At 41.1% G+C, this 14,101-nt stretch overlaps 1 protein-coding gene across 3 annotated transcripts in view; it reads right to left on the reverse strand.

The window, feature by feature from the left end:
• The window catches only part of VCL (vinculin), a 54,690-nt gene extending 40,888 nt beyond the window's left edge, over window positions 1–13,802 (reverse strand). For all 3 annotated transcript variants that reach the window (XR_009114770.1, XM_058029714.1, XM_058029715.1), the window contains exon 1: window positions 13,392–13,802. Coding sequence is in view for 2 of the 3 variants with exons in the window: in XM_058029714.1 (XP_057885697.1) it covers window positions 13,392–13,559 (168 nt within the window). In the remaining variant the exon portion in view is untranslated. The remainder of the gene's footprint in view (window positions 1–13,391) is intronic.
• Between the last annotated feature and the right edge of the window lie 299 nt (window positions 13,803–14,101).

Raw genomic sequence — 14,101 nt, forward strand, 5'->3', positions numbered from 1 at the left:
CTGGCTGTTACCCCCATGGCTCCCCCAAGAAATCAGCTGCAGTCTGAGTTCTGCTTGACAAACCCAAGTACCACACAAAGGGATCTAAGTCTGTATGCTGTAAAAGCAACTTTACCAGAGGACAACTCAATAAAAATCCACTCCCTGGTTTATGCATTAGTCCATGTCTTGCTTTCAGGACGGACTGTGACAATAGTAGGAGCATTAAATCTCAAATCAAAAATTTTTTATTCACCAGCTCAGTCCTATCAAGTTCCCTGCAACTTCTTCACAAATTTCTTTAGATGTCTATCCTGAAAAAATAAAATTAAGTATTTACTTTAATTCTACAGTGACAACAATCCCTACATTGCACAGCCACATCTATAATACATCTCAAAATTGAGTACATTTAATACAACTGAAAAAGTGAGTCTTCAGCTACAACTAATTTTTTTTACACAAACTTTTGTTTTTCCTTCAAAGGTTCTCAGAAGCCTTTAAAAAAAGCAAATTTCCAATCTCTTCATCATTCCACTCATCTTGCTTTGAATTATAAATAGGATTGATATGTCAATTGCAATCAGTGAATTTACCACTGCTCTAAGAAGCTTTAGAGTTTTCTACTTCTCTGTAGGTGAACAGGCCCATATAATTAGAGATGGAAAGCAGTCCAAAGAAATGTGCAGCTAAATTCTCCTCCTGCCTTTAGTTTACACCAAATGAACAGTGCACATATCCCAGCAGTGAGGCAGTCCCAAGTCTGGCTTGAAGCCAGCCCAATGCTAGAGACTGGTGAATCAGAGCCTATCCCCTGTCCTTTCAGCCAGCATGGAAGCTGTGTCTTGACTCCTGCTTTTCTCATGATTGCCCTGCAGACTGCATTCCACCCATAGCAGGGTACAATTCCAAAGTCATCTGGCAAGCAAATTAGAACACACCAGCCATCTGGTCCCCAGCAGCAGCAAACTGACCTACCTGTCTGCACTGATGGTTAAGAAAAATTTAACTGGCTTAAGGCTAAGGAAATCCTGCTGTCCACTTAAAATACAGAACTATGAAACAAGAAGCATATGGAAAACAGAGAGCAACATCCTCTGGATACCAAAAAACTTCTTCATGTTGCTAGTACCTACTAACTCTGTTACCTGTACAGAGCTGAGGCCCGGATGGTTTGGCAAATTACAGGATTAACTTCACAAAAGTAAACACATATTGATTATGTGATATTTTTAACAGAACAATTCTAATTTGGAAATTAGTTTTTCATGGAAAGAAGAGTTTCTTTTTCCAAACCAATACTTCAAATTAAAATTACTTTAGGACATTATAACTCTACTTCAGTCAAATAATTAATGTTAAGTAATCTCTAACCCTTGGGCATTTACAAAACTCACCAGGAAAAATAAGATACAGCAACTGTAGTCTAGAAATGAGATGAGCTGCTAACAGCTACCTTTACAAGAAAATCTAAAGACAACACCACATACCAAACAGTACTGCAGACTCCAAAAGCTATTCCAGTTCATTTCCATGTACTCACATCTGTGATAAAGAATTTCAGAGTATCTCTTAACACAAATCCTGCTGCCTGTGTATACACATACTAGGACTATACTAAAACATAACTTAGCTCCAAAATCATGTTTTCTCATTATTCAGATGGTTGTCTGAAAAACAAGAAACCAAACACCATGATTCTGTTGGTAGATTTATACCAGCTTTGACAATGTGCTAATATCTGCATGTTGCAGAGGATTTGGTGGATGAGGAACTCCATCATGCCCCAGAAACTCAGATGTATCCTGTCCTCCCAGCACTTCAAGTGTTAAGTCAAGTAGAAGCAGCCAGCAAGTTTACTAATCTTAAAGCTTTTTGGCCCTGTTGGCAAGAGTAATAGTAAGAAGTGTCATCATAGGAAGTGTGCAGATCATATCAAAGGGAAGGCAGATATGGCTCCAGATACAGCAGGGCTGCCTATAAGAAACTGTGATTCTGATACAGATAAATATGGTACTGCAGCATCTCTAAACCAACCCAAGTTATAGCTACACATAGATAATAACCGAGTCCACTCAGTCTGTTTTTTCCTTCATCAGAAGGATAAACTAACTTATTACTGTTCACAGATCACAAGTTAGTATTCCGTTTACCCATGTGCTGGCACAGAGATTCAAGAAGCTAAAAAAAGCAAAGACAAAATGTGTTTTCTATTATTGAGTAACTTTCAAATGTAGAACAGTAGTGCAGTTTCTTTCTCTACAGTTACTGATGTAGTAACTGACTGTATCAGCTACAAGGCAGATATCCAATACAAGTGCCTCAATTTCCCTTTGCCTAATTAACTACAAAATCTCTTGTTGCCTTTTATAACCCATTTTACTTTTTGAAAACACTGCTGATTTGACAGGTATTGCTACCTAAATGAGACATTTAAAAATGTCACAACTGAAAATGTAGGATGGCTACCAGGCCTTGAATTTTAGGATCTTCCAGTTGTTATGCTTGTACTGACTTCTGAAAACCAGACTATTCAACACTGATTTTCCCTCTTGCACAGAAAGAGTGGCACCACTTCCCTTATCAGCTCTGTCCTAGAGGATCAGTGGTTCCAGAGAACAGATTTTTTTTCTCTCTATGTTCATGGCAGTAATGGTTCCCTGCAGGAAAACAGAATAAGGAAAAAAACACTCATCTAGAATTCCTTTATTGATAAAGTAATATTCTTCACTATGTCTTTAATATATTGAAAATATCTTCACATGCTCACTAATATATGACTCAAGCAACAGAAATCCAGAGCATTAAATCTTTTGGCATAAGCTCTGCAACAGCAAATGTATCTTGACCAGCAAGATACATGTTACACAGAGCTTTATAGCAATTACCCACCTTCTGTAGCACACTGGACAATTTGTCTTTTCTAAATCTCACTTTACTTGTCTAACAGCTATTTCTAGTGGACACTAAGTTCATGGTGTAAATTATCATTCACATTTTAAATGAAATCTTCTAATTGGCTACAACAGTATTTAGTTACATTAAAGAGAAAATAAGAAATGTCATGCTATTATGGTTTTTTTTTTACTCAGAGAAAAACTGAAGTGAAACCTACCTAAAATTTACAGAGGTTCCTGTTCACCATGCTTTGACTTTCTTGAGGAAAAGGGAGCATTTTACAGGTGTGGCAAAGACTCAAAGATCACTTCACTTGCTACAGTTAAGCCAGTGGTTTGGCAATTACTAGGCCTTCACAAACCATTTTTTGTCATTGTATCAGAGCAAGCTAAATAAATAATGACCTTTTTGCTACTACAGCGTAGTTCCAGAGAAACCTCATTTATTTGTTTCTGTTATTCAGCACAACTATTGTGCTGCAAAAGCTGCAAAGACAGCTATGCTTATGAAAGTGATTATTACTGCAGTCCAAACACTAGTCAGTTTAATTTGTTAACTCACCTAAAAACCTGTAAGGGTTATGCAGTAATTTGAAAAAGCAATACTTGGAGGAAAACTTCTTATAAAGTGTAAAACCAGAAGCTTTTGAAGACTTAGCTGAAGGGCAAATAGACACCTGTACACACACTCAGAGGCTGAAATGTGAAGCACCTTTTGTGATTTATCTTGACCAAAGTTACAAAAACCCTATGATTTTAATCACAAACAGGCACACCAAAACAAGTTAAACTTCACTAACTTCCATCTGGGTGCTTGATGCAGCAATCTTTTTCTAGTGATAACTCTTTAGATAAATATTCAGTGCATCACACAGCTCAGAATTAAAAACCTCCTCTAATCAAGTACACGAATGTCTGTTAGCAACTTACAAGGTTTTTCACTCAGTTATGTATTACTACACCCCATTTTGCACTGAAGAGCTTAACTATTCCTTGCCCATGAACAGACAGGTATCACACACATTTATAAGAAGTCCATTTGTTCTAACTGTAAGCTTGTGGTCACCAGGAACCAAATCCACCCAAAATGCTCACAGCTCACAACATCTGCGACTCACATGTACTGACTATCAGTCTAGTCAAAGTCAGTTTCTGCTCCTTCTGGCAAGTATTCCTACAGGTGAACAAAACAAAACCTGCATAAAAGAAGGAAGCTTTATTAATGCTTCCCTCCTCTAAAACAGCTGCAATGTGCAGCCTCTTGAAAATTCAGGAAAAGTCTGGAAGCCAGAACTAGCAGCAACCTGGCTGAAATAAGTTCTAGATGACAGATTTAACAGCTCCTCTGCTTGACAGGAAGAGTCAGACTTCTGACACTGAAGAGCTGATACCTGGCAAATAGATGAAAGATGAGAATGGGCAAGAAGTTGATATTTGATATGGACTTTCCTGGCTCAGCCTTTAACAGGCTTCCATTTTGATGCACCCATTCAAAAAGAAAGGCTGAGAACATTCATTAGTTTCCCATCACACAATGACTTAACCAAGGTGACCAGACTGCCTCTCATCTGTTCAGGGGTGAGAACACATGACCATTTCTGACACTGCTACTGCAGCACTTCTGTACACACCATTTCTCACACTGTACTGTAGCACATACTCATTTATGGAATTAATGGCCATAGCTCTTTTCTTGCATGCTTTTCAGCATTTAAGGAGGGGCAGGCTTGTGTCTAGCTCATTCTAAGGTTCAGCTACTAAAATGAAGTTCAAACTGAATACCATTGCATTTTACTATTCCCACAAACACGTGTTAAACATTGAGCAATGAGACCAGAACAGCTGCAACATACCCAAACATTTTAAGCTGCATACACAAAGATATCTGAACATAATGCTTGTCAAGTTCACCAAAGCAGTGCTTTCTCAGCTCTGCTATTCACCATTTTATTTATGCACCATATGTACCTTAGGTCAAAGATTAAGCATGATACTTGCTGAAATGAAACCTTCTTAAGCCATCCCAAAAATTCAGTTTAGTATGAAAACTGCTTGCCTGTACTTTTCCTCTCACAGACTGTAAGCTCTAATTATCTTTTACTGGTAGATATAGAGTGAGGAGGTGAAGGCAGGAAGGCTCTGCTGTTAGAAACAGAAGAATTGATTGGGAATGCCAATGACAGGTGGAGTAACCATTAAATGGTAGAATTAAGAATCCTGAAAGGAAAAAGATAGACAAATCAGAGCTTGAGCTTCAGAACCAACTTTAGCCTCTTCAGGGACCTAACTGGAGAAATCACATAGAACACAGTCCTAGAAAGAGAAATTCTGGAGAGCTGGTTCATCCTGATGAGCAGGAAGACAAGCCCAAGTGGCAGGAGGCCTGCCTGAATGAGCAGTGCTCCTGCTGGAGGAGCACAGACCTCAGCTGAGCACACAGGGATGGGGTCCAGCCCAAAGTGTATCTAGAGTTGAACCTAGTGAGAGCATGAAAAACAAAAAATGCTTGTGGAAACACAGCAGCAAAATAAGGACTAGGTAAAATATGGGCCCACTGTGAGATAGGTGTGGATGTCTGACCACAACACAAAAAATTATGTACTCAAAAACTTACTTACCTCTGTCTTTTCTGAGAATATCTGCCTTCAGCAACCTCAGGTCCCTAAAATAATCTGAGAGTTTGGCACAAGGAAAATTTACATTTGCTATTCTGGGGGTGTAACCATTGATTAAAAATGCAATGCAACATTATTACAATAGGTCTCTTCATAAGTATCCTAGGCCAACCCCAACAGAAATAGCTCATTTCTCCATTCTTCACTGGAGAAACCCAACATGAACCATCAGTTTCCTACCCTACCCATGAAGTCAGAATACTAGGAAACTGTTCCAACACTTGTTTTTTCAGCGAGACAAAGTTGATGATGATGAAATCTAACCCTAAGAGTCAACAAGCTGACAGTTTCAGAAACTCTGGAATGGCTTTGATAATGAAGAGGTTTTTGGTTTTTTGCTTTTGTCACCCTTCATTAGCCACTGTTGTTACCCATTGTTCATTATTCACATTGTAAATAGCTCTCCTGAAGCATCAGAACAACACTGACTTCTGAATAGGAGATATGTTACAAAGTGAGCTGTTCAATATATTTTGACACAAATGTTTGGTTCTAGTCTCAGGATATGGACAAGTAAAAGTCATACCTCAGTACACTTTAATTATTAGGCAAAGAAAGCAAAGGAAAGGTTTGTGCCCTCTATTGATTCTCCAGTCAGTTATTCATATCCCCACAGAAACACTAGGGCCTGATTTACTCCAGGGACAAAGCAGACCCACTCCAAGCACTGTGCATGTAGGGTCATGCCCCCAATTCTCCCTCCTCCCAGCTCAGTTTGGAGCTGCTGGGACGCTCAGCTCCCAGGAAGAAATCCTTAGAGGTGAAATATGTGTAACTGAAAAGAAGATCCAGCCTTCATTTGATCACTTCATGGGCCCAGGCAGCAAGTCATCTTGTACCCACAAAGCATCTTCAGAAATGAAGGCAGCTGCAATATTCATTCATCTGGTCCATTTCCAGATGGTTCAACATAAGCTGCTACTCTAGACTCCAAGTACAGGACAATATTAAAGTTAATTCTCTCTCACCTCTTGTCATAAAAATTAAGGAAGAAATTATACATCTATATGGCAATTAACATAGTGGATAAAATTTTACAACTATACAGTTACCAAAAAAAAGACACTTCACTGTTCAAATTCAATAACAACAATACTGCCATGGCTGTGTTTAAACATAAATGTCAGGAAGGCTATCAGTTTACAAAGATTAAGAACTGTGGCTGCAGTGAAGTTCTTGTATCAAGAACTTCTCAGCATTTGAATGAGCAAGTGATAGAATATAATTAGTGCCACAAAAGGAAAAAAAATACTATATTGCAATACTTGCATATTACTCTGTGTTCTGAAGGTACATATTTCTGACCCATGTTTTGTTTGGTTAATTTTTTATTAACCTCTAAAAGGAATTCCACACCTACAGTCCAATATCACTATGTGGAGAAAAGTGTCTCCTTGTTTCAAAATACAAAGCAAAATTACATCACTCTCTAAAGTTACAAGACTAAATGTTACAAGACTAAATCAGGAAGAATAAATGGCTAAAAAACACTGGTCCTTAATATGGGTTTAACTCTTCCCACACTGGTGGGAAAAGCATTTAGTAAGCACTGCAGAAAAAAGCATTTTACTAAGTTTTAAAAGCAGAAGTGGTATTCATCAGATTCTTGGCATATGGAACTTTTTAATCCAACTGCCACTTAAAGACTATCCATTCCACAATAATAGTCTCAGTTTTTATGGCCAAAAAAGCAAGCTGCATATGAGGACACATTTAACAATCTCTATGTACATTTAAAGGAAGAGAGAACAAAAGATTGCTTTTAAAGCTGATGGAAGAGACTGGAATAAATTAAGTATCCAAATACAATAACACAAAGAGATGATTCCATTCAAATCAAACTAATTAATCACTTATGTAAAGATGATTCCTAACAGATAAAAGCAAGAAAGAAGTTTATGATGTGCTTTTGTTATTACAAAGTTGCTTTCTGTCTGATTAATCACTCTTCTGCCAGCTCCTCCCACACACACAGCCTGATGGGGTTTATCCACTTTCTCAGAGCACATGGCCACAGTTCCCAGAATGGTAAAAGATCCCTGAAGAAATTGCTGTGCACTGAAAAAAGATGTTCTAATTTTAAAAAAAGGGAAATTATTATTATTTGTAAAACACTAATCTGTTTTCTACTACTCACAGGTAAGACCTAGAAAGGTGTAGTGAAGAGACATTCTCTCATGAGATCTTCAAGCTTATTCTAGTGCTCATTCACTTGTCAGTAATTTGGAGCTCTGTAGAGTTCAGATTATCTGCTCTTTTGACCATTTCTTTCAGCTTCAAAACATAACATAATAAACTGGAAATAGGGAGGCACAGATCTGTACATATCCCATGACAAGTTACAAACATCAAGGAAAAATGCAAAAACCACAGCCTCCTTGAGAGTTATCTTTTGTGCTGTGAAGAAATTCTGCAAGGAAAAAAGCTTATCTTTTTCCTTTCTTCTCCATCCTTTTCCAAGATATATAAACATATTGCAAGCTAATTTTTCCCCTCAAAAAAAGAGAAACTCTAAGCTGCTCACAACTATCTTTGTAGCCTGAGTTACAGGCAAGTCAGCTATGCCAAAGAAAACTTAGGATGATAAAGCTGCTTTACCATCCCCTCTCCTCAACAGAGCACTTCTCCTCATTCCAGGTGTTACCTGTGTACTTAACTTTTGCTGCTGAAGTCATGGCAAGGATTTCAAGGCAGGCTGCATCCTTCACAATTTCATTTAAACAGGTGTTTTCCAAGCTGGTGGTTGGCAGGTATCAGTGTACAATTTACAGCCTGGCCAGGGAAGATGGATAGCCCTTTCCAAATGACCCTACAACCCCAGGCAACTTCTCACCTGTCAGAGGCCCTGCATGCAGACAGAACATGCCAGTGGCTTCAGGTGATTGCTGCTTCTTCCTCTGCTGAGACAGGACAGCTGCTACAGCTACAGTAAATGCAACACTCCCTCTGTTAACTCTTTTGTTTAGTTTAAACTTTATTTCTCTGCTGAAGTACTGGTATTAATTCCATCTGTTTTAAGAGCTATCTGGGTACTTTTAGTTGTGCCTAGATGGGGTGGGCTTCAGCTGGTGGTAGGTGAAGGAGACCAACCTCACAACTTCAGGCAATCATAAAAACCTTTGACACATGTGACTTTGACCCAGCAGTACAGGGTCTTGTTCCCATCCAGTACAATCTCCATTCAAGCTTAATCTTACTCTAGAGTGCTTTTATTTACATTTTAAAATAGTACTTGGCCCAGACCTACTTAAAGGAAACATCTGATAAACCCTGACTATGAGACAGGAGATTTATAAACTGAGAGACCCTTCCTGATGATTAGCCTGACCTAGTCAGGCCTGACCTGGCTAGCCATAGTTATTAGCTGAGATACAGAAAGGTGTCAGTAGTGTTTCATAAGCCTCCAAACCTCAGTAAGTAAATAAAGTCATATCACAGCATACAACAATAATATCTTCTTAAAAATGTGGTCATCAGCAATTTAATAGCAAGTAAAGCAATTTTTCCCATTAAAAAAATAATTAATAGAAACTGGAAGCATAGAGACACTTGTGAAGCAGACTCACACATAAAAGGACAACACACAGGATGGAATGGCAGAAGTTGCATCATCAAACAGACAAGCACTGTTTTTTCAGAGCAGATCCCTGTTCTGAAATATCTCAGTCACTTCACTTGTTACCATTAGTGTCATAAATCTTCCATTATGAGATTTCATAGGAGTATCACTTTGCTCAGATGCCCCAAGCTCCATGAAAATTAAGGACATGAACACAGGGTAAGTCTCAAGCAACTGGTCTCAGATAAAGCAGGTCTTTTAGGCCATTGACCTCATTCACCAGCCCAGACTCTGAAAAACCAACACCTCCTTGAGCTGCTGAGCCTGCTTCAATATTTTAAATGGTGTGCTTCCCAAGTCCCTTCTACTACCTTAATTTTCATGCAGAGAATTACAACCTAATCTGTCAAACTCAGCAGCTTCACCCATGGTATTGTTGGCATTTGGCAGAGCAACAGCAATACTGCTCTGAGGCAGCTCTGTGTGGAACAGCAGAGAGAAGTGACCAGAGCAGGCTCTGCCTGTACTGACACACTGCCAGCATCCATACAAAGCACTATGGAGCTTACAACATCAGGGTAGAATTTGCTTTCTCTCTTTGGCAATAATATAACATTGGTCTGAACATAAATGCTTGTAAATTCACTGCTGCCAAGTAGCAGGTTTTTTTCTCCTCCATGAAATAAAACCGTATATATAATGTGTTATTGGATCACCATTTCTGCATTATCATCAGCCACCCTTGATAAAATCCTTATTTTTAAAATAGACTAAAAGTCTGGTGAAGTAAAAAAAACCAAAAAAACCAAAACCAACCAAGAAAACAAAACAATTGGGGGAGGGTGGGGGGAGAAAGCCTAAAACAACTAGAAAATCACCACATGGTTCATTTCCTCCCTGGGAAATTTGACTAGTTAAAACTCAAAATTTCACTCTCCTCTAAACTAATAGGATATTTAGCAAGCTCAAAATTATTCCATACCTATTAGGGAGCCTTGACTATTACCCACCACCAGCACCACTTCTGCTGATTTACAGTGTCATGTCTTTTATCTAAAAGAAATATCAAATGCCAACCTTCTTTCCCATAAGAGGCACACATCCACTACAAATACAGGCCAATACAAACATTAAGATTTTCAGTTAAAAGAAGGACCAATTTAGTACATTTGTAGTCTTGTGGTATCTGAACCTCGCCCTCAAATTCCTGCCTCCAGTCAAATTTGATTTCCATGTAAAAAAGCTTCTGAGGTTACCTCCACATCATATTTTTGCACAGGCAACAAGAACTTCACACCACAGTTAAGAAATTTCATCAAAACGCTTCAAAACAATTTGAGAATTATTGTGCAAAAGATTCCCAAAATAATCAAGATACAAAATAATCAGTAGAAGCAAATTGTCGCATATTGGAAAGAGTACCAAGTCTTGCTTTGGTATTTTACTAGAGCAATGACTAACTTGTAAAAGATTTAGTTATTTCATTAACTTCAACAATGACTTGGACCATCTCTTCTCCAGAATCACTTTACAATTAGGTTCTGACAAGGCAGTATCTCTAGGATAGGTCCACTTGAGTGTGCAAACTTTACATTAAAAAAGGTATGTAATTTAAGATGGCTTCAGGCAAACCTTGAAACACAGCAGAACCATTAATGACAGGAAATACAGAAATGCATGCCAAAGGAAGAGCTCTCTTATAAAGGTCTCCAGTCAGGGTATTTAGGAGGAGGACCCTTTTGACTCACCTAATAGTCCTAATGTAAGACTGTCATATCTATCAACCTCTGTTCCATCTTGAGTGGTGTATTGTGCTAGCTCCATCTCAGGAATGTTCAAGTTGTTGCACACAGGTCCTTCCTTACAGCCATATAGTCATACTGTGAGGGGAAATGCACTAGGAAATATCTTCTAGGCCTTCAGCACAGTACATCTTCAAGGCCTTCAAGCACCGCTACCAGCAATGACACACACACATGATAGTTAGATCAATTAAATATTGCATTTTCCAAACTGCAGAATCCTTACTATAGGCTGGGTAGCTGGAGAGTAATGCTGCTGTATATGAAAATTTATCACTAAAAAACTCCCTGCTCCTCAGTACTTTTCTTTATGTGCTTTGTGATACTCACACTACACTGAGAACCCTGAGCAGACAGCAAGCAACACAACAAGCCAGCACCACATTACTCTCTTGGTTGCACTGACAACTCCATCTTTGCTGTCACCTAGGAAGCCACCAGAAGGCTCGTAATTTGAGAACCTGTCTGCACAAATTCTCCTGCTCCTGTGAAACTGCTGTTTCATAAATCACCTTTACACTTCAGAGCAATGCACTGAAAACAGAGCTTCAGATAGGAATGAGAACATTAATTCTGCACTTTTCCTAATATAGGCAAAGCTGTATTTTAGCAGATCAGGGTATATTCATGGCAACTACCACCTCAAATTACCCCACTTTTACTGGCTCTTTGTGAATAAACACAGAAAAAATAATTCAACAATCATTCCTTTTATCAAACCAGCAGACAAGAAGAGAAAAACAGAGGCTTCCAAAACAGTCCAAAATGAAAGATCTAGTATTAGCAAGCTGCAGAAGGAAACTAAATCTCTTTCTGTATTTCTCTAATAAATGAAATTTTATCAGATCAAGTTTCTTTTGAGATAAAGGTGGGGTGAAGAAAAAGAGTCACACAACCCAGGGTTACAGGGTTAGCTCAGAGAAGCAAAGCATTATTCCAACGTCCTTCCTTTCAAGGAAAAGTATTTCATACACACAGGCTTCGCACCCTTACAGCCAAAACACCTATTACATCAGTGAACTGCTGCAGAACAACTGCTCTTCATAAAGAGATGAGTGGCTGCTATAGTCAGCAAGAAGCACAAGTATTCTAGACAGTCTGTAATATTTATAGTCATGGCGACCAAGAGACCTAGTTACACTGTAGTAAACTGCAAAACCTCCAAGTGGCAAGTTATTCTAGCCGCAGCCAGTAGTACAGGCCAAAACATGATTAACACATCACATACATTAGTCATCCTGACAGCTTCTTATGCCCACAAGTCTCATGATTTCAGTGCACTCAAACATTGGTTAACAGTGACACAGTATTTTAACTTGCATAGCTATTCATTTTAAGGCAAAGAGGCAGCAAGAGGTACCTTTCCATTTATTCATTTACTGGCAGGAGTTATTTTTTGCTAGGAACGACTTCAGAATTTAACAGGATTCAAAATGAGCAAGGAACATGTATTCAGTACTTGTAAACAAGCTTAACAAAGGTGCAAGGTAAGTGTTACCAGGTAATTCTCAATGCAGTAGAAGAGCAGGCAATGTCACAGTGCTTTCTATATCAAAGAAAGTATTTCTGCTTTGCAACAGTTCGTTATTCTTTTGTTTATTATAAAAGTGCTAATAGGACTGAAACATTTCAAATGTATTAGTCACTTGCACTTCTCACACTGCAGTGTCCATACTGCAAATACTCAGATCTTAAAGAGACAAGCTATGCATAACCGCTTTCAACAAGTCGAAAGAGTAGGCCAAATTTCCGTCACCTTTAGCTCACCTCAAGCAAACAGTAACTCACACTCGAGGCTAAGTAACAAGAACAATTCACAGCTCCAGACTTTGCCTGGAAGCCACAGGTCTGTCCCGCCTCAACTTCTGCACTGATAAGGAAGGGCCAGCCCTCACCGATTTAAAAATGAAACCCAAATGCCTGGGAGGTCGGGGCTTTATTATTGGTTGGGATTTTTTGGATAGGCTCACGCCAAGTAAGTATTTTGCCTTTTATAGCGCATACACTTAAAATAGGAGTTTCCTAGGCAGCAAAGAACCACGCAGCGTATCAGAGCCATCTGTGAAGCGTTTCGGGGCGGGTATGAAAGCAGCAACTACCGCGCTTTACTGCACTTTAATGGGATGCCGCGCCTCAGGTGGGCAAAGGCTTCTCTTCGCTCCGAGACGGCGAGCAACTCGCTCTTGGGACAAACTCACTGCTCCGCTGCACGGCTCTCAAGGCTCCTCCGCCGGCCGGAGCGGGAACAAACGACGGCGGCTTCCAGGCGGGAGCCGCAGAGGTCCAGCCAGCCTTCCAACTTAACCCTTTCCTGGGCCCCAGCACCGCGCCCAGCCGCTCCTCACGGGGCGGGGGCCGGGACACCTGTCCGCGACAGCCCGGGCCGGGCGGGCGCCGCCGCACTCCCAAGTTGGCCGCGGCGGCCAAAGTCGCTCCCAGGAGAAGGCGCGGAGGAGGCGGGCCAGCCGCCGCTACTCACCCGCACCAGGTTGCTGACAGCGGCCTGCACGGCCGACACGGGGGCGGTGAGGTCCGGGATGGCCTTGCCGTCCACCTCCCCCTCCTCGTGCATGATGACCAGGTGGGAGATCTGCTGGGCCACCGGCTCCAGGATGCTCTCGATGGTGCGCGTGTGGAAGACGGGCATGGCGGCGGCGGGATGGGGGGCCGGGGCCCGAACTCGGCACAAACTCCTGGCAAACTCTGTCCCTGCGGGCGCCCCACAGAGAAAGCCGCGGCCTCTGCGCGAAGAGGAAAAGGAGGAAGACTAGAAAACCAAACGCCCACTCCGAGCTCCCCTCGCCCCGGAGCGTTGTGCGGCACACGGAGAAGCGGCTGCCGGCTCAGGCTCGCGGAGGCGGGACTCGAACTCGCTGCCCTCCTGCCCCCCGCTGGCAGCGCCCACCCTACACTGACACCGCTCCTTAGCCAGGCGGCGGCTTTTCAAGCGCCACAACCCGCCCCGCCCGCGGCTCCCGCCCCTGGCCGCCTTGCCCAATGGCCGAGCCGGGCCGCCGCTCCCAGTGGCGCAACGCCGCGTCCATCAACATTCCAGAGCCTCCTTCCCCTCCACCCCCCGCCTTTCCCGCACCACCCGCCTTCCCAACCAAGCTTGGTTGCGCGGGCGCTAGTTTCCCAGCGTCGAGATGACGTCAGACATTCTGGTGTCCATATAAGGAGACGATTAAT

This window comes from Melospiza georgiana, chromosome 8 (assembly GCF_028018845.1).
Source record: "Melospiza georgiana isolate bMelGeo1 chromosome 8, bMelGeo1.pri, whole genome shotgun sequence".
Taxonomy (NCBI): domain Eukaryota; kingdom Metazoa; phylum Chordata; class Aves; order Passeriformes; family Passerellidae; genus Melospiza; species Melospiza georgiana.